The sequence below is a fragment of the Cyprinus carpio genome, chromosome B24 (genome assembly GCF_018340385.1).
Source record: "Cyprinus carpio isolate SPL01 chromosome B24, ASM1834038v1, whole genome shotgun sequence".
In the NCBI taxonomy this organism is placed as follows: domain Eukaryota; kingdom Metazoa; phylum Chordata; class Actinopteri; order Cypriniformes; family Cyprinidae; genus Cyprinus; species Cyprinus carpio.
Genome location: NC_056620.1, coordinates 8,048,839 through 8,070,602, shown reverse-complemented (window position 1 = coordinate 8,070,602; position 21,764 = coordinate 8,048,839). Strand labels below are relative to the sequence as shown.

General features: G+C 36.1%; 1 protein-coding gene across 1 annotated transcript in view; it reads right to left on the bottom strand.

Annotated features, from left to right (window-relative positions):
* acad11 (acyl-CoA dehydrogenase family, member 11) overlaps positions 1-21,764 on the bottom strand; it is a 187,544-nt gene that overhangs the window by 156,517 nt on the left and 9,263 nt on the right. The window contains exons 3-13 of the mRNA XM_042752009.1: positions 20,941-21,066; positions 20,456-20,617; positions 20,177-20,341; positions 18,707-18,848; positions 14,095-14,216; positions 7,904-8,010; positions 7,441-7,555; positions 7,130-7,207; positions 6,581-6,719; positions 5,759-5,866; positions 4,045-4,143 (exon numbers count right to left, since the gene is read on the bottom strand). Of these exons, the coding sequence (XP_042607943.1) occupies positions 4,045-4,143; positions 5,759-5,866; positions 6,581-6,719; positions 7,130-7,207; positions 7,441-7,555; positions 7,904-8,010; positions 14,095-14,216; positions 18,707-18,848; positions 20,177-20,341; positions 20,456-20,617; positions 20,941-21,066 (1,363 nt within the window). The remainder of the gene's footprint in view (positions 1-4,044; positions 4,144-5,758; positions 5,867-6,580; positions 6,720-7,129; positions 7,208-7,440; positions 7,556-7,903; positions 8,011-14,094; positions 14,217-18,706; positions 18,849-20,176; positions 20,342-20,455; positions 20,618-20,940; positions 21,067-21,764) is intronic.

Sequence of the window (21,764 nt, the reverse complement as noted above, 5' to 3'; positions counted from 1 at the left end):
GCTAAAGTCAACAAATTTTACTAATACAGCTACCAATCTCTGTGTAAAAATAACACGATGCTGCCATCTTTCTAAAATAATTTTTACCCCCCTGTAATCTGGCTCCAAATCTCAGGTGAAAAATTGTCATTTTGATGTTCGATGCGACTTCAGCATGTCTCACAATTTCTGACATATAATGATCTATGTACAGTTTAGCCACTTTTTGTCTCAAAATCATTTATCGTTTAAAACAATAATGGCTGTCAATGGCTACAATACTTATCTATGCAACTTTTCATGCAATGTGAGTAATCTAAATATAATGCTATAATCAACACTTTTCATGATTAGTTTTTCTCGACAGCTGTTATATTGAAAATGCTCAGAAAATGTATTAATAAATTATGACCATTTTTGATGTAAAAATCCTACTAACATTATAAGTGCACCTGGAAATATTTAAAATATATAAGTTCAATAACCAATTTAGATATGGTATCTGCTTAACACCAGGTATCCAATATGAGTAAGCTCAGAGTACACAAAGACATTTATATAGTCACCTATAAAGCACACAGTTGTAAATATACTGCATATAAAGTACACAGTATGTATGAATACATGTTAATCCTCCAACAAAATCTGGTCTTAAGGCATGTGAATAGAAACATGCTGCATAAACAAACTACACACATTTCTGTGTGCAGAAATGCGTTCTGTTCGGGCATCGCATTTATATCTGCATACTGCAAAGTGTGCCCAGGAAAACCAAAGGAACTAGAGGCATTCTTTCATTTAAACAACAACTACCCTTCTAGCCAGAAGAAATGAAAACCAAAAGGTCTTATAAATGAAACAAAACTTAATTTTAGTGGAAAAACAAACCTGAAAGATGCAACAAGTTTGGACTGCAGTTAAGTGTACTTTCCAAAGGCTCTTAGATGAAACGTGAAGTGTTTGGCCATTGACTGTCATTACACTGTCTATGATTAACTGTTTGAAATTCATTCCACATGTCTCAACAATAAAGATATGTTTAACAGTCCCCAGAACTGATGGTGGTTTATGATAGTAGTGAAAAAAACCATCTGTGCCTCTCTCAAAACAACAAAAAAAAAAAAAACGGAGATATGGAACTCTTACACAAGACAGGCTCATCTTGTAACCAAATGAATTGGATTTGTCACACTTATAATTTACCCTTTGTACTGATGATGAATCTGTACATCTTGTGCGGGTTAAAATAGGAAAGAGATAGCACTGGAAAGTTGGAATTTCCACTGCTCAAGGACACAAAGATCACAAATTGTACGCTGATGACAGTATTTTAAAACTCCTCAGAGACACACAAAATGACTTTGGTGACAAGTCAGATCAAACAAAAAGATCTCACAACTTGTCACCATTCATATCTGAAGATATTTTTCTCTTATAACTTTGAAACGACCACCCGTAAACTTCACCATCCAAAACATTTTGTATGTCATATGTATTTCCAAATCATATTTCTTTGAAACAGGATTTATGAGGTAACAAAATAATATGGTTTCATGTGATACTGGCGGTTTCAAATGGGCAAACTGTTACATGCAATAGTAGTGCTGATGCACAGACATTCATAAAAAAAAAAAAAAAACTTTTTTTTTTTTTTTCATGAATATATGATTAACCTGAAGAGTAAAAGCTTCATCATACACTTGGAAAATTATAAGCTATATCAAAACCATGGACACTAGGGGTGTGACAGTACATTTAGCTCATGAGATTAGACAAAATAAAGATACTTAGTTCACTAGAACAAGACAATATTATAATACTATTTTTAAGAAATTTTCAATGACAAAATATTTGTCTTTTAATCACAAAAAGCAAGACAATGAGCTCCGCAAAACAATGTGGATGTATTTTGACATATTTTAACTAATTTAGAGCCATAACTAACAATTATTTTGGTAATCAAGTAATCTACTGATTATTTTGACAATTGAGTAATCTGATATTTTTTGGTAATAAAAATAGACATAAGTGAAAAACAGGCTTTAGTATGACTACATTTATATATATTAAACTAACGATGAGAATAATAATTGTTTTGAATAAAGTATCAAAACCAAGTAATCACATGGTTTTATTGAACACTGTTAAAATACATAAAGTAATATGCCTATACTACATAATATGAACATAACCAACTTAAATACAATAAGTATTATAACAAATACCTGCAGTTGGCACCAGCAGCCTGGCGATGCTTCACTTTACAGCGTGATTCAACAACGTTTAAATCCATGTAATTTTAATATTTGGTCACATGCAAACTTTGAGCTAGTGCTTAAACTTTTATTTTGAAATTGCGATGTACAAAAAAATCGCATATAGAAATATGTTGATGTATTCTCTTGTGTTGCCATGGGTTTCTAAATGGGTTGCTAAAAGATTTACTTTATAAATCTACTGAGATAACATGCACTGTTTTCCCAGATGAATGTTAAGCAACCCAAACCCACAGCTTATGCAGAGGAAGAGTTTGTGGACCGAGCGGCTGAGATGGAGATGTGCTCCACGCTTGTAAATGATAACAGTGAAACCCAATCAAACAGCACATGCAATAAAAGACCGAACAATATAATGCAAGCACTATCAAAGGTGTCACCACAAATTCAATGACCGCTTTTCACCTCAAGGTGTTATATCGCGAGATCGCGTGCGCTCCGGCCAGTTGGGTGAAGTGGCTCTGTATTTAGACATGCTGCATCGTTAATTTAGCAAGAAAATGTTGTTTTTGTCGAAAAACATAAATTAACACCAGTTTCATATTTACTGCCTTTTAAACATTAAAATACTTTTCAAGTACCTTTTCATAAATATGGCTGTTTTCAAGGGTTTTCCAGGACTTAAATTTCAAAAAGTCCAATTCAAGTATTTCAAGCACCTTGTACGAACCCTGTTTAAAGCCAGTTCAGACTTTATGGAGTTAATTTGGTGTGATGAGACAGAGTACAACAGGCCTTTGGTCCTTTGTCATGCTTTGAGGATGTTTAATTCAGAAGGCCCCTCAACCACAAAGACCCACAGCTAGACCTATGTGGAATGTTCTACAAGGGACAGTGTCTAAGAGACAAATACCAAAGCAACATTAAACATCCCATACAGGCTGAAAAACAACCTTGGGCATTGTAAACAGGATGAAATGCAGGATTAAACCCTGATCATTGATGTTATCTCACCACAGTAAATGGTAAAACTGCCTTTAATCACATAAAGATTCTTTTTAATCTCTGTATCGTGCAACTGCTGTTCCACACGTCTATAAAATGCAATTATGCATGCCTGCGGTCAGCTTTCCTAAAAATATAAATGAAAATGAAAACAAGAGAGGGTGAGTTTACAGCTCTTATAGTAGACTGTTCATTCTAGCTTATTCATTTTGAAAATGACTCAGAGATGATTCATGATGATTCATTTTCAAGTGGAAAATGAGGTGTATAAAAACAAAAAACAAAAAAAAAACTTTTACCAAATTATGTTAGCCTGTCATTTGCAATGGGAAAACCCTTCAAAATGCTACTTTTTCTGAATCTTGTCAAAGGCAGGAAGAGATAATAGCGGGCTTATCCTTGCAACTCAGTTCTAGGTCTTTGAAGCTGAAGGCGGGAACTTTGACTAATTGGTCTGTTTCTGCTTTGCCACCCGTTGTGATTGCTTTGAGTTCTCCAATTCTGTGTTTATCGTTCACAGATTCTTCATAGCTGGTTTGTGTAAACATCTTTAATGCTTTTTAAATGTCATGCCAGTCATCAAGAAGATTTGGATGAATGAGTTCGTTTTATGGGATGAATCATTCTAGTGATATATTTCTTTATGTCTTTGTGGTAAGATATTGGTTAAAACACTAAGGCTATGAAATCTAAACTCCCGCTGTTCAGTTTTCCTTTTAACGTGTTTAGTCTCCACAGGAGTAAAACGCTAAAAATCACAATTAATTTTCTTGACAACTGACAAACAAAATATTTCCTCTCCACTCCTACTTTCAGTCTTGTACTGTGACATTCACACACTTACCGCTGCTCCACCACTTTTTTCCATTAATGATAAAATGGTCTTTGTCTTTGTGAAGGGTGCACTTCATGTTTGTGGCATCACTTGAAGCAACATCCGGTTCTAGAATAGAGAAAAACAGACAGATTACTAGGATTACTAGGATCAGTGATGAAAATCATTTTAGAAAAAAAGCAGTCAAGGAATTTTAACCCCCCCCCACCACCACTTGTTCTATTTAAAAAGAAAAATTCTCCAACATTGTGTTTTGCATTATTTGTTTCAGCAAAGGAACTCATAAGTCTCTTGAAGTATAATTTGACTGTTTCACAAACGTCAAAATGTTTTTGAAAACGATCAATACAAAGTACACACACATAACATTTTATTAAATTATTTATTAAATGAAATAATTTCTTGAAAATAGCATTTTTTTTTTTTCAAAACAATATAAACACTGTGTACGTACAAAGATCACATTTCTAAGAACTGTAATTTTTAAAACACCTTTTAATATAGACTTCTAAAAGATTTTTCCTTTTCATTATTGTGGACTCACTTAATTGTCAATGATCCACAAACAAACATTACCACTGTAGTCTGGTTCATGAACAAATGGCTAACATGAGGAAGTCTTTTTAATCAATTGGTCAAAAAAAAAACTGAAACTCACAAATTATTTATTGAATATTTATATGACAATACGTTGTTGAAGATTCACAAAAGAGTACTTCTTTGCTACTATGTGTACTAAATGGTCAAGGTCAAGGTTGGCTTAGTGGCCCACTAGGGGAGCTCAAAATTAATTTAAAAGATTTAAAAGTAGACAAAAAATAAAAATAAAGAACTTTATTTATTTCAATTCACCCCCTCAACCATCTTGGAAAACCTGGGTATATGAGGGATTTCTAGACCTGGAAAAATTAGGTAATTTTTTAAGATCCTAAAATCCAGTGCCATTTTTATAATGAATGTGCATTTTGTCTACTAGTTAAGCCAAGCTCTAAAACATTTTATCATGTTTTTGTAAATTGGTGGGGGGCTAATATCTGGTGGTTAACAACAGAGTGACAAAACAAACAGAGAGAGGCTGTCAAAGTGGAAATGATAACCTAGTGTAGATATTTTATATAACATCTGATATTTGTTACACAATCAAAAATAAGAATTACAGCTATTGTCTGTAGTATGACAGCTAAAACCACACACATGCACACATACAGGGATAAATAATGGGGGAAATTGTCATACATCAAGACATCTGAAAACTCTGGGGGCATTACAGCACCATCTGTATATGTTGAGAAACTTGATGCCTTTTTACACGAGCTCACACAATCTATAGTCATCTTTTGGCTAACTCAATTAGCAAGAGAATCAAAATCATTTCGTTTTTCCTCGATCTAATCGAACAGCTATTTCTCTCCTTGTTCACTCATTGAACACAGATCTCATTATCAAATTAATTTTAAATCCTCCTTTTAAGTCAAGTGAGTACTAAAGAATATGTCACATTAGAAAGGCTTGAGTTTGTCCAAGTTTTGAAACAGTCTAGAGACAACTATTTTCTGTTCCAATATGTTATGCTCTGTCCAGCTGTTTAATGAATATGTAAACATCTCAAAGACACATGTCCACCAAAGTAACATGTCCAATTGCATCTACAAACCTGACACCAGCTTAATTAAACAAGGTTTTCTTTAGATTGAATAGTCAATTAGTAAATTTTACACATTACCTGTCATACAGAAGCAAGACCGTATGTCTCCTCTTAATAAGGGCTCCAGCCAGAGCCTCTTCTGTTCCTCAGTGCCAAACAGGTGCAGAACTTCCATATTGCCAGTGTCTGTTAGAGAGTTATACAGTCGAATCAAAATGGAGATTTCTTATACTTTTCTGAAATGTTGCAGTGTTTGTTATAAATGGTTTATTTGTTCACATCATTTTAAATCATGTACCCTCATAATAATTAACATACTGTATGCAATCGGGCGGGTCAGTAATCCCTTCCCTCCAACAACCTGTCACCAACATGAAATTGCAGCAATTGGCAAATCAAAACGATTCAACAATCGAATCCCGAAGAACAAATTCAAGTCCTGCGCTACTATTTTTTTTTTTTATTTTTTTTTTTTCAAGAAGCCATTTCACTCTGCCATATGTCACATAAGGGAAAAATTTTACATATAAGAAGAAGAACAATTTTACATATTAGTGCTACCATTTAAACCATTTATACTTTCTATACAATGCTGGTGTGTAAAACTTGACAAAACCTATTGCATATATAGATGTAGCGTTGATAAAGATTTTTTTTGTTGTAAACAGAGGATTTCTACATAACACAAACTTGTGACATATAACTTACAATAAATATGGCAGAATCACATTATCTAAAAAAAACTAATTATAGCTGTAAATCTGTGTATAATTCATGTTATTTTATCATTCTGCAGTATAAAACCCTAAGTATGAATGTACCTTAAGAACCTTAAAGCCATAATCTAAAAGCTCCATAAAAACAGTAACATTTCTGACTTATGAAGAAACACACACCCACCTGGGGCCTGGCAGTTGAAGACTTCGGGGGCGTAGAAGCAGCGTCCGGTCTCCTCTGCAATATGAGCATAATCCAGCTGAGAGAGGCCACTCTCAGCAGAAAGAAACAAATTCCACAGGCCTGCAGCTCGAGCCTTTGCCTGCTCACAAGGACTTCATTAATACATACAAAGAACATCCTCCCAACTACAGTTTAATCAGATGCATTATTGTGTGTTCAAGTTTTGAGTTTGTATAATTTTCTTACATTTTGTTCACCAAGACAAAAATACAGTAAAATTTTAATAATGTGAAATTGTATCATTATTTAAAATAACTGATTTTCATGTTTAATTTATTTTAATATTTTTGTGGAAACCATGACTTCTTTGATAAATATTAAATTCAAAACAACGACGTTTATTTGAAATAAAAATAGCAATCACTTTTGATCAACTTAAGGCATCCTTGATGAAAAACTAATAATTCATTTAACTATTTAAAATCTTACTTATATGACATGATATGATGATACTATATGTAAATAATGTATGATTGTATGTATCATCACCTTCAATTCCTCCATTACAGCAGGTGTGAGCCATCTCTCAGGTGTGTCTTTGTGCTTGGCGTAGTACTCTTTTACTTCCTAAAAACATAATGAAATATTGAGGGGGGGGGATAATAATCTTTTTATTTTGAATGAAGATTTATTAATCTTTTTATCTTTTTTAATTATTTAATCATTATCATTATTTAGTAATTTTTTATTTACCTTTCACTTTTAAGTATTTATAATTTATAGTATTTATAATTTTATATCTTTATGTACTCATGGTATTAACGTGAGGCGTGTCCAACAGAGATGATGGCAGTGCTGACCTGTTGGGCAGGAAGTACATGCTTTATCATGAACTCTTTCACATGCTGAAGGACAGCCTGACCTTTGGGTGACAGCATGAACAGCTCATCAGAGATTGGCATAGCTAACGTGGAGCTGCAGATAAAAAAATGCATCCTTTATAAAATATTATCAACATTTATAATTACATATAATTAAAATTTTAAAACACATACCCTGACAATAAAAATACAAACAATAATCATATACCCTGCTTACATGAGAACACCTTTAATTACATATTCTGATTCTAACGAAACAACCTCAAAAATAAGCCACAAAAATACAACCAAAACACAGATTGCTTATTAAACAAAACTGGTTAATAATGAAATGTATCCTTAAAATGTCTTTTAGAAAACCTGAAAATAATCATTAACAAATTATCTGTCATGCAGGTATTTACTCTAATGTGCATGTAGAGTTAAGATTGTGATTTTGTACCTGAGGGCGATCTGTAAACCCAGCTCAGCTAAGGGCTCCACACTCTCTTCAAACTCAGCTGCATTAAGAGAACTGGCATTGCCCAACAAATGCCTTGCATAGATCCCCTAAAATTGGGAAACAAAAAAGTACTTAGTAAGTTTATACACTGTGTACTTTCCTGACACAGAGAAAAAAATCATCACAAAAACTCTGCTCATAACAAAACTTTACAAAAAAACAAAATCAACACAAGGTTTACCAATTTTTTCCTACCTGTGCTTCCGGCTTTGCTACCGTTCGGACGTTCTAGCTTACTGCTCTGCTCTGCGCTTTGCTTCTTATTTCTGTACTTTTCTCAGATTTTTCTAAGATTTTTACTTCAGCAGATCAGCACAGGGCTCAAACAACAGATTTTTGCCACAAACACTAAAACTAAAAACTCTTTGGGACTGGAATTTTACTACAAAAAGAAGACTTTGCCTCCCACTGCCAGCAGCTTACATTCCGGAGACGGGAATACAACTGCCTACATTCAGAGAGAAAATGCCTCCTGTTGAATATACTTGTTGCATGAACTGCTGCAAACTTCTACAAAGGATTGTGGTTCTTGAAACAAAGTTACTCGCTGGACTTCCAAAAACAGGCGGAACACTCAGCAGACCGTCGTCATGGACCCTCTCAGCATACAGCCGGTGAGTCCCATGAATCTTCTGAATCTCAACAGTTTATACCAAGTGTAGAGGAACAAGCCGAAACTGATCGCCACACTAATCGATGGCACAAACAGGGAGCAAGACCCAAAAGAACACGAGACATCAGATTGTCACGAGTTTCTCGTATTGCTGCTGTAACATCCTCTACCCCAGATTCGACTATGACAAGGCTTGTGAATACTGGTATTCTGCCACCCCCTATACATCTTGAGAACAGATTTGAAGCATTAATGAATGTGGGTGAGGAATCCCCAAATGTGATTAAACATGTATCGGATCAACCAGCAGCTAACACTGCTACTAACAGGCACTCAAGGTCGAGCAGACAGCGGCATTCAGCTCAGAGCGCAGCCAAGCCCAGGACTCTGATAGTGGGTGACTCTATTATCAGAAACATCAGTAGCAGGACTACAACAACATGCTGCCTTCCTCAAGCAACGGTTTCTGATGTGAACAAGGAACTTCAGAACATTCTGATGAAGCACAAGACTGCAAATCGAATCATCATCCATGTGGGATAGAATGATATTCGGAAAGAGCAGTCAGAACTCCTTAAGAAGGATTCAGTGAACTCTTTGAAACACTTCGAAGACTCAAAGTTCAGTCGTTCATCAGTGGACCACTTCCCAGCAAGGGGAACAAATATGTTTTCACGGTTGCTTGGGCTGAAACACATGGCTACAAAGATATTGCAATATAAAAGGAGTGAATTTCATCGACAACTTCAATCTGTTCTGGGGCCATAGACAACTGTTTAAACCGGATGGCCTCCACCCTAACAAACTTTGAGCTAGAGTGCTTAAGGACAATATCTACTTCTGCTTACGCCATCCTTCAGCAGAGTATGTCAATTCATTCAGCACACACACACCAGGTCCGAGTCATCATGTGGTTGACATATCCCACAAGGACACTGATAACACCCATCCAGCCACAACAAGCACTGCTGATGGACACTATCCCGGCTGAGCCCTGCCCACAGAGCTCCTCACAGACAGACTGTGATGTATCAAAACAGATACAAGACTCAGCACCCAAGGACGACCTTCTGGAAAACAGCCAGGGAATCCAGGGAAGCCAGGGAAGCCAGGACAACATATCACAGTCACTGGAAACACCAGAGACACAGGCCCTCTCACCGGACACATTATCCCTCTCTCCAGCATCTCCACTTCTGTGCTTCTCACAGAAAATGGAGGAATTGGTGTATGCTGGGACTAAACTCTCTCACTCATTCGCTGCAAGCTCGCAAATATCACCAAAAAAACGGCGGGCCCCCCAACCACCAAAGCCTGTGGGCCCTGCTCCTGTGAGAGCTCTCCGACCGCTGCCACAACGCCAGGGCCCAAACCCTCCATCTGCTGTAGGTGAACCAAAAACAACTGATAGCAGCTCTCAGTGATATGTGTCGGGTCCCCGCTATAATAGCAGCAACATTCACAAATGTTTACAGAACAAGTGAACCCAGTGTGCCTGTAGCTTTCTCAATTTCAGTTTTATCACGTGATAGAAAGTCTAAGGTCATTTCAAGCTCAAGGGCAAACTCATCTAATCTGCGGCCTATAATGCATCAAACTAAGATTGATGTAAAGACACAAAGTACTGCCATCAAGTTAGCATTTTTAAACATTCGCTCACTAAAAAATAAATCATTTCTAATCAATGACTTTATAACCATAAACAATCTGGATTTTATGTTTCTAAATGAAACATGGCTAGAAGACAGCTGCAGTGCAACAGTCCTCAATGAAGCAGCCCCTCCTAACTTTACTTTCATGAGTGTCTGCTGGACTGTTAGGAGAGGTGGAGGTGTAGCTGCTCTATTTAAAGATGTCTATCAATGCAAGCAAATGTCATTTGGTCAGTACTTGTCTTTTGAATATCTAGGGATTGTGCTGAAAGGTGCTCCACGCATTCTGTTTATCATTATTTACAGGCCTCCAAAATACTCTCCAGCCTTTGTTGAAGAGGTCACAGAAATGCTATCAATGATTTCCTCAGAGTTTGATTGTTTTGCTATTGCAGGGGATTTTAATATTCATATAGATAATGCAGAAAACAAAATTACAAAAGAAATGATAACGGTTCTAAACACTTTTGACCTGATTCAGCATGTGCATGGACCCACACACAAAGGTGGACACACTCTAGATTTAATCATCAGTAGGGGTCTAAACATTTCATCCATTGTTATTAAGGACGTAGTACTATCTGATCACTTCTGTATTTTCTTTGATATATTGATCTCTGCTACCACTGAATCTAGATCTGTCTCTGTCAGAAGGAGATGCATCAACGAGAACACTAGTGTGCGGTTTATGGAGGCTATATCTCTAACACCAAGCATTTCTGCAGACTCTGTTGATATTCTCCTTGATTCCTTTAACTCAAAAGTTAAGAATGTTATTGATGATATTGCTCCAATAATAGTCAGTAAGAAAACAAACAGACAGAAATCAGTTTGGAGAAGATCAACAGCAGTCCAGAGTATGAAAAGACAATGCAGAAAAGCCGAGCGGATGTGGCGGAAGACAAAACTTGAAATTCACTATAACATCTATAAAGACAGCCTTCATGCTTTTAATGTGAAACAAGCCACAGCTAGACAGAATTTCTTCTCAAACCTTATAAACAGTAACTTAAACAACACTCGTACTCTTTTTGCCACTGTTGAGAGACTGACAAACCCCCCCAAGTCAGATTCCCACTGAAATGCTCTCAGTTAGCAAATGCAATGAGTTTGCTTCCTTCTTTTCTGAGAAGATCATTAATATCAGGAAGGCAATTAGCACATCCTCAAGTAATGCAGAGGTCAGACAGATCTGGACGCAATATCAAAAAGATACTATGTCTATTTTTGAAGCAATTGATAGCAAAATTTTGGAAGAAATAGTGCAGCACCTAAAATCGTCAACCTGCTATCTTGACACACTTCCCACATCTTTTTTAAAAAGTGTGCTTAACTGTTTAGAAGCAGATCTCTTAGAAGTGGTGAACGCCTCACTTCTTTCTGGGACATTTCCAAACTCCCTGAAAACTGCAGTTGTAAAGCCCCTCCTGAAAAAAGAGCAATCTTGATAACACCATTTTGAGCAATTATAGACCAATATCTAATCTCCCTTTATAGGCAAAATTATAGAAAAGGTAGTTTTTTAATCAGGTGAACAAATACTTAAACTCAAATGGATACCTGGACAATTTTCAATCTGGTTTCCGACTGCATCACAGCACAGAGACAGCGCTCATTAAGATAATAAATGATATTCGCTTAAATTCTGACTCTTGTAAAATATCAATGCTGGTATTGCTAGATCTCAGTGCTGCGTTTGACACTGTCGATCATAACATACTACTAGAGAGACTGGAAAACTGGGTCGGGCTTTCTGGGATGGTACTCAAATGGTTCAGGTCATACTTAGAAGGGAGAGGTTATTATGTGAGTCTAGGAGAGCATAAGTCTAAGTGGACGTCCATGACATGCGGAGTCCCACAAGGCTCAATTCTGGCACCGCTCTTGTTTAGCCTGTATATGCTCCCACTAAGTCAGATAATGAGAAAGAACCAAATTGCCTATCACAGCTTTGCTGATGATACCCAGATTTACCTAGCCTTATCGCCAAATGACTACAGCCCCATTGACTCCCTCTGCCAATGTATTGATGAAATTAATAGTTGGATGTGCCAGAACTTTCTTCAGTTAAACAAGGAAAAAACTTATTGCATTTGGAAACAAAGATGAAGTTTTCAAGGTGAATGCATACCTTGAATCTAGGGGTCTAACAACTAAAAATCAAGTCAGGAATTGCAAGAATTAGATGTTTTGTTTCCAGTCAAGACTTAGAGAAACTTGTTCATGCCTTCTAAATCAGCATACTATCATCTTAAAAACACTGCAAGAATTAGATGTTTTGTTTCCAGTCAAGACTTAGAGAAACTTGTTCATGCCTTTATCACCAGCAGGGTGGACTACTGTAATGGTCTCCTCACCGGCCTTCCCAAAAAGACCATTAGACAGCTGCAGCTCATCCAGAACGCTGCTGCCAGGATTCTGACTAGAACCAGAAAATCTGAGCATATCACACCAGTCCTCAGGTCCTTACACTGGCTTCCAGTTACATTTAGGATTGATTTTAAAGTACTTTTACTCGTTTATGAATCACTCAATGACCTAGGACCAAAATATATTGCAGATATGTTCACTGAATATAAACCTAACAGACCACTCAGATCATTAGGATCGAGTCAGTTAGAAATACCAAGGGTTCACACAAAACAAGGGGAGTCCGCTTTTAGTTACCATGCCGCCCGCAGCTGGAATCAGCTTCCGGAAGAGATCAGATATGCTAAAACATTAGTCACATTTAAATCTAGACTCAAAACTCATCTGTTTAGCTGTGCATTTGTTGAATGAGCACTGTGCGATGTCCGAATTGATTGCACTGTATTTTACATATTCACTGTATTCTATGTAAAATCATTTTCTATTTTTAATCTGTTTTAAATTCATTTTAAATAAGTCAATTTTTAAATCATTTCCAATGTTTTAAAATTGCTTGTTTTATGTTTTTAAAATTGCTTGTTTTATGTTTTTATAATTGCTTGTTTTATTTTTGTAATTATTTTTCTTCATGATTATTTTACCTTCTTTTATGTAAAGCACTTTGAATTACCATTGTGTACGAAATGTGCTATATAAATAAACTTGCCTTGCCTTGCCTTACCTTGAACTACACAACTGGCATTCTGGGAGTAAAGTCATCAGCCTCCAATTAATATGTTTATTAAAATACACTTCTCTCATTTTGTTACATGGTTCAGGGATACTTGAATCTGACTTGTCTTTAATGCAGAAAAATATATTTGTATAATGCCCATTAACAAGTAGCCTATAATTAACTGTTGTCCCAACCAATGATTTTCCTGCTTACACTAGCAAAGTGTTCAAAAGTTTGGAGTTGGTAAGATTTAATGTTTTTGAAATAAATATTTTAATACAATTACAATTTAAAATAACAGTTTTTAATTTTAATATATTTTAATCTGTAATTTATTCCTGTGATGGCAAATATGAATGTCTTTACTGTCACTCATGATCAATTTAATACATCCTTACTGAATAAAAGCATTAATTTCTTAAAAAAAAAAATCTTCCTAACCCCAAATTGTTGAACGATATATAGACGTGCTTAGATTCATGTCTCTCTTAGCACTCAACTCTCTTTTTCTCAAATAATAAATACTTCAACATACAATATTTACATATTACATATTTCATATCAATTAATTTCATAATTTGATAAGAACTCATGTAATAAGCTTGGATAAATATATCTACAATAGCTTTAACTGTCATTTTGTGAAATAAAAACTGCCCCTTTGCAGCAGGTGAATTTACCTTCTCCGTATCATTGAATGTCTATATCTGACTGGCACAGTTTAACTTTGTTTTAACCACAATTGCTTGACATGGTCTGCATTAACTTTTAAACTCAATACCTGTGCAATTGCAGCCATTTTGAAAATAGCCATGGCAATGAAGAAGTTTTGCTGGGGAAGAGAGTTTGGGATGCCTCGACGATGACAGTAAATGGAGATAAGGTCATCTGGAGAGGGAATTCCTGTTCAAAAGCAACGTATGGATTAATCGGGGGTTAAAGCAAAAAAATAAATAAAAAATCCTGAGCCTGAGCTTTTTTCCAGGGCCGGGGCAGCACATGCAAAACATGCAATGACTATGGCAACTTTAACACTTGAAAGGATACCATGGCAAAGTTATTGTTTTCCTTATTCAAACCGATTTTTTTTTTTTCCATGAATATATGGTTGACCTGAAGAATGAAAGGTCAACCATATATTCTAAGCCTTGAAAAACGATTCAGAGGAAAAAAATAATTTTTCTTATGTGGCTTAGGGTTCAAAAGTTAGCATAACATTTTTAAAATTTTGAACAAGTGGTGAAGCTAGAGAGTTTGAGTTAGAAACTTCAAATTTGCTATGGTTAGTTTTTAGTCTGTCCTCTATTACTGTGCCAAATTTCACAACTTTCCCGCAAGCGGCTCTAGGGGCTTACAGGGTCAAGCTCTAAACAAGCAAGCTTCAGACCAACAGCAGGAATGAGTAATTAAAACCATTTTAAGATTTGGCACTGCGCCCAAAGTTTTTGAGTGCCATCAGGGCATGGGGCCGAAGATGCATACCGATTTTCATAATAACAAAATCTAAGTGTTCTTAAAATATTGCATTTTTTGACAAAATTCAAAATGGCCAACGTCCAAAATGGCTTAAATGGAAACATTTGGTATGGTTTGACTCAGCATGATGCACCCCATTTAAAGAGGTCAGTTTTGTCATTTTTGGTCAAACCATTCAGAAGTTATTAGCAAAAATAGCCATTTGGTCATATCGCCTGACCACTAGGTGGCACTGTGCCGAAACACTACAGGTAGTGTCAGTTATTATTATAACAATTATATATAACGAAAAAACTAAACCTTGCGATTTTTGCATTTTTGGTATTCATTCGACTCGGCATGAGCCAAGGATTCAGTGAATTTTTTTTTTCCTTCTGTGTCTTATGGTTCAAAAATTATTAGCATATAGAAATTACAATTTTGGACAAGTGGTTGCGCTAGAGAGTTAGAATTAGAGACTCCAAATTCGCTATTGTGACTTTTCCCACTGTTCTCTATCAGTGTGCCAAATTTCACAACTTTCACGCAAGCGGTTCTATGGGCTGCCATAGACTTGCGGCGGAAGAAGAAGCAGAATAATAAATATAGCTGCAAGCCGCAATTACGGGGCCAAGCACTACAGAAGCAAGCATCAGACAAACTGCAGAAATGAGAAATTGAAGCCATTTTAGGCTGAATTTTGTCAAAATGGCTGAAAAATCAATGTGATTAATTGGCTTATCACATTTGGCCAATAGGTGGCGCTGTAATCAAATCATTTTGGTGTGTTCTGTGTGAGGTGAAAATGGCACACACAAAGTTTGGTGTCATTACGTCAAAGCTTTGAAGAGATATAGCCTTAGAATCATTTTGTCACCATGCCTAAATTTTGTAGCAGCGCTGTACGGAAATGGTTCCACATATAAAAACAAAAAACACAAAACACTCTCAAAAAAAACTCAAAATAATATTACACTATATTATAGAAAATAACACAAAAATTTTTTTTAGAAGAGCAAAAAAAAAGTATTTCAACAAAATAAATCAAAATAGCCGACAGGAAGTTCGGCTTATTATGACATAATTGATATGTATGTTGTCAGCATGACCAAAGGAATATTTTGAGACCAGTTTCATTACAATAGGTCAATGCAATTATTAGCATTTTTGAAAATTGCATAATTAAGAATTAATGAATGGTTTATTACTCTAGATCAATAGGTGGAGCTGTTACCAAATTGATGTGGCGTGACCAGTTTGACGTGACAATGGCACATACAAAGTTTGGTGTAAATATGTCAAACCTTGGCAGAGATACAGCATCAGATGCATTTTGGTATCTTTCCAACAAATTCGCTGATGCGCTAAATGTGAACCGTTTTGTATATAGACACGAAATCCATAACTTTTTGCCAGTGAGGTCTGAAGATGATTCGAGCCAAATTTGGTGGAAATCGGATGAACGTCTAGGAGGAGTTCTAAAAAGTAGGTTTTCAACATGAATCAAAATGGCAGACAGGAAGTTCAGCCAATTATAGCAATATTGGTATCAATGTTGTCGACATGATCAGCAGAATCTATCAACATCAGTCTCATTACAATATTATAATGTATGCAAAAGTTATTAGCATTTTTATAAATTGCTTTACAACTTTTGACCACAAGGTGGCGAGGCGCCAAAACTTTTTGAGTGCCATCAGGGCATGGTGCCGAAGATGCCTATCGATTTTCGTAATGAAGTCTAAACATTCTTAAAATATTTCATTTTTTGACAAAATTCAAAATGGCTGATGCCCAAAATGGCTGAAATGGAAACATTTGGTATGGTTTGACTCGGCATGATGCACCGAATCTAAAAAGACGGAAAGAGTTTTGTGATTTTTGGCCAAACCATTCAGAAGTTATAAGCAAAAATATGCATTTTTTATATCTCCTGACCACTAGGGGGCACTGCGTTGAAAAACTGCAGGTAGTCTCAGGTCACGTATATTATTTGGTCTCAATATGCCAAACCATGGGGAGATATACCCTCACATCCATTTTTACATGCTTTTCGTAGAATTCCTTCGTGCATTATTCGAGATAATGGTGACTTTTCTCACTGTCCTCTATCAGTGTGCCAAATTTCACAACTTTCCCGCAAGCAGTTCTATGGGCTGCCATAGACTTTGCGGCAGAAGAAAAAGGAAGAAAAAGAAGAAGAAGAATCCTAACGGATACAATAGGTGCCTAAGCACCTTCGGTGCTTGGTAGTGTTATTTTAATTTTAGTTTTAGTCTAGTCTTTGTGTGAAGCTGTCATTTAAGTTTTTATTAGTTTTAGTCACGTTCATACTCCTTTTAGTCTAGTCTTGTATTAGTCGCCGAAAACTGATTACATTTTAGTCAATGAAAACTGATGACATTTAGTCTAGTTTTAGTCGACGAAAACGGATGACTTTTTAGTAATGCCATTCTATTTAACCCAGTCAATATAATAAAAGTACGTAGTAGTATAGACGAAACCAACATTTTCTTTTAGACGAACCCATTTCAAACAAGATTATCTGATTATATTATTGTTACCTTATAGACTCAAGAATACATCCATTCCAGACACGGAAGACACTCTGATTTGAATTTACAAAATTTATTTTACCAACCAAACATGTTAGAAGTACACACACATACATTTAAATAAAATAAATAAAAACAATAAATAAAATAAAATCTGCTAATTTTTCTCCCAAAGACGAACCGCTGACCATCGGTCCCTTTCTGTGTCAAGGCTGATGTATACTCGACGTGTCCGCAAGTTCGCTTGGGTGAGCAATAACTAATTTCTTGTGGCGGAGTGCACGGCATTTTTTGTAACTTTCCGCATAACTCTGCATCCGAACATGCACGAGTTCAGGGCAATTCTAGCCGAACATGCACGTCTGTGTTGGCGTTTGTGTAAAACAAAAGCAGTTTAATATGAAGTTCAAACTCCATAAGGTGAAGGGGAAAATTATTTTTGCATAGTTTGTCCGAGGCTTCTTATTTGAAGTATGTTTTCTTTTTATAGTATAAAATAGAATTAGAATTAATTTAGATATTAATTATACATTATTTGCTTAAAGTTGTCTTGTGTTTGATGAGAAATACAGCCAATAGTTTAATAATGTTTTAAGTTTGTACATAAAGAAATGATTAATTCATCAACTCATTCATCACAAGACTTGTACTGGCCATACTGGCAAATTACTTCTCACCGGTGACTCCCAATGGTTTTAGAGGACAATTACTTCTCGTAGCTCCCCTGTCATTTCAAAGAATAGTAAAACTGCGAATGCGACAAGTATAAAAGCCTCGTCCATTTCGGAAGGTGCGCTCGCAGTCAGTGGAGCCAGGTGAAAGTATAAATCCTGCTTAACTTTGTTTGTTGTCATCTTCTTAATAATGCCGTGAGGAAGTGACGTCGGTCGTGTCTGCGCAGTGCGACCTGATGCAGCCCTGAAGTGAGATGCAGGAAACAGAAATACTGCAAAATAATAATAATAACGACTAAACGAGACAAAATAACGTCATAACGTTTCGTTTCGTCTCGTTTTCGTCAACGTTTTCGAAAATGAAGAGACATTTTAGCATAGTTTTTATTTTGTAAACCACATTTAGTCTTGTTTTTATTCGTCAACAATATTGCATTATACATCTTATTATAGTCATCGTCACATGACCAATATTCACGTTGCGTCTCGTCTCGTCTCGTTTTTTTCACGTGATAAAGGTTTGTTGACGATGATATTTAGTCATAATTTTCGTTGACGAAAGCAACACTAGTGCTTGGCCCCTAATAATAGGTGACTATGCAGCTTCGGTGCTTGGCCCCTAATTAAGAAAATACCAGTACTGGCAAAAATTACACAGAAATATAAATAAAATTTAAAAACAACAACAACAACAAAAGAGATGCCCCACCTTTCACTCCTGTGACTCCACCCATTGTGCTGATGACTTTGTAGTGACTGGGCCAATAGTGTGGCATGAGAAAGTAGGCCAAGTCTGCTAATGGCTGTCCGGTAGTGGACAGTTCCCAGTCCAGTACAGCCAAAACCCGAGCCTGCAGAGAGACAATAAAGCTTTCAGGAGATCCAGATCCAGTAAACATCCAGTACATTTCTTTTCAAATAACAAAAAGAAGGAATTATTTTATGGGAGGAACAGAGTTTTTGGTTTGACTGACAGAAACACAAATTGGTATATAAATTACCAATCATTTCCACACAATTGTGGAAAAGTAGAGTTTTAATAGGCTTAGTTGTGACATTATAATTGGAGGTTAATTAAAGACTTGCTCTGCCAGTAAGTTTTGATTTACTTGATCTTTGCAATTCTCTTTGTAATAAATCATTTACTGACGGGAAGCTGGAATAGCCTTAAGTATCTGTTTAAATCCATAAAGGTAACACCACTGTAATCATTAAACATTTCTCTTTACATAGTGATAGTTCCCTAGAAAATTTTAATTAAGCCACCATTTACTCCCCCTTGTGTTGTTCTAATACCACATACCCTTCTTTCATTTTCAGAGCATAAAATAAGAAATTTAAAGAAATGTCCCATTTGTGCTTGTTCATATATATCTTAATATATATGCCAGTAAATAGCAACCAGCTATTAAAAGACACAAAATTATCACAGAATAGTCCCATGCGACACTTGTCTTATACTTCCAAGTATTGTGTGGGTGTTGTACCGCTAATGTGTTATTTAACAAAAATCCTGACCTTGGGCATTGGTTTCTATGCACTATGCAGTTCACTCCAACTCGCCCAGAAAAGCACACAAGCTGCAAGAAATCAAGATTACTTCTCAAGATTACTCAAGATCACTTTTGCATCTTTTTTTAATAGCTTGTTGCCGGTCTCTTTTCACTGCCATAATATGGATGAGTATGAGCGGGGCAATCTTTAAATTTCTCTTTTTGTGGTCTGACAAAGAAAGAAGGGCATACGACATAAGAAACAGCAGAAGGGAGATCCCGTTAATCCCGTTAAAGTTAGTTACGAAGATTCTATGGAGGAATTTCCATACTTTATATTGTGTTCTACAAATGTTTATACATTTTCAAAAAAGACTTTAAAGAAACTAATACTTTCAAAAACATTCAAATGATCAACTACAAAAGATTTCTTAATTAAATCTTAAACTATCCTGTAGAATCCTGAAAAAAAATGTAGCATGTGACACTAAAGACTGAGGTAATGACTGCCATCACAGGGATCTTTTTTTTTTTTTTTCAAATATTAAAATAGTTTTAAATTGTAATATTATTTCACTATATTATCATTATTTTTCTTTCTTTTTTTTCAAATAAATGCAGCTTTGGTGAAACATGAAAAAAAAAAAACTTTTGAACGATAGTAAATACATATCAAGTATCAGTACCTCTGTAGGGTGGAATATCAGGTTGTCAATTCGAAAATCGCCGTGAACAAGGGACATTTCATTGTCATTGGTTGGCAGGTTGTGGCTTAGCCAATCAGAAAGTTTATCCATGGCCGGTATCTCTTTGTGGGCAGAGGCTTTGTACTGCTTTGTCCATGTGGAGACCTGTAAGAAATTATTTTATTTATTTTTTTTAAAGATGACTGTAGCTTTAAAGAATAATAAGAGTTAAAATACTGATTTCAAATCAATAGCTCATTGATGATTTTATCATCTCACCTGTCTCTTACAATAACCTTTTCCCTTCCCATATCCCAAGAGGTCAAGTGAACTGACATCTAGGGAGTGAAGTTTGGCTAGCGTCTCCACTGCAGCCACATACAGAGCTGTCCTCTCTGCCACACTGACCCCTGGGAGCCTCAAGTCCCTGAATATACGCCCCTGATGTGCAGATGTACATTAACAGCATATCATCATCTTTCAAAGAATCCCTCCATTCATAAACAAATGAGAACTAAATGGACTGATATAAGTGGAGTGAAAAAAACAACCTTGCCTGCCCCCTTCTGGCCAAGTGTGTAATTTTAACAGCTTGAGCTAGAGCTGTTACTTTGCATCTCAAAGAGAATTACAATCTTAAAAAAAATGCCTTAGTTTGGCTATATTATATACACACAACTAAAATATGGCTCAATGTAGAAATTATATTAATTAATTTATTGAATGAAATTTGAATGAAGTTAACATTTACTGGCTATGAGTACCTGTACATGTTCCATGATGTAAAACTCTGTGCCGATGACATGAGTATCTGTACAGTACAGCACAGGATGAGGAACAGGAAAGCCAACAGAATACAGAGCCTTTTGAACAGCATACTCTCTATCTATCTGCAGGCACAAAATGTCTCAGGTTACTCAACATAACCATGGTTCCCTGAGAGAAGAAATTGAGACATCTCTTTCTCTGGAAAGAATGAACCTAGCTATTGCATTGCAATATCCAATGCCGCTTAAGAGCAAGGCGGAGTCAGACACTGTATAACTTTGTGTGGAGCACCATTGCCTCAGAATCTTTCAACCAAGCAAGAGCTTACTCATAAATACTCTGGGGAACTGGGGAAATCTAAATATGAGTTGATACAGGAGTCAGGCAGTAGTAACATGCTGCAGTAGGTGAAAACATGACACTCAGACGAGCACTAAGCTCACCATTAGGGGCTTTCGCACTGGGTAGTTATAAGAACAGTTAATATGGACTAGCCACCAAAGCGGTTCCCCGAGAAATAAATGTTTCCCTACTGCCATTTTCCTGGTTGCATTCGTAAGCTGGCCGCCAGTGACACCATTTAAGCTAGGAGAAAACTCAGATGAGCTGCAATGGCAGCAAGCCGCGAGGGCTGGGAAATATAGCCAAAATATTATCACAATAAAAAATTTCATATCAGTTGATAATGATAATTATCACAATAAATGTCAAATCTTTATTTTTTAAGTTTAAAGGCTCGAGTGGAAGTTGAATAAACCAGATAAAACTGTGGTTCCCTTTTGATTCTACACTCGTACTGCATGTTGCTAGACGCATATGG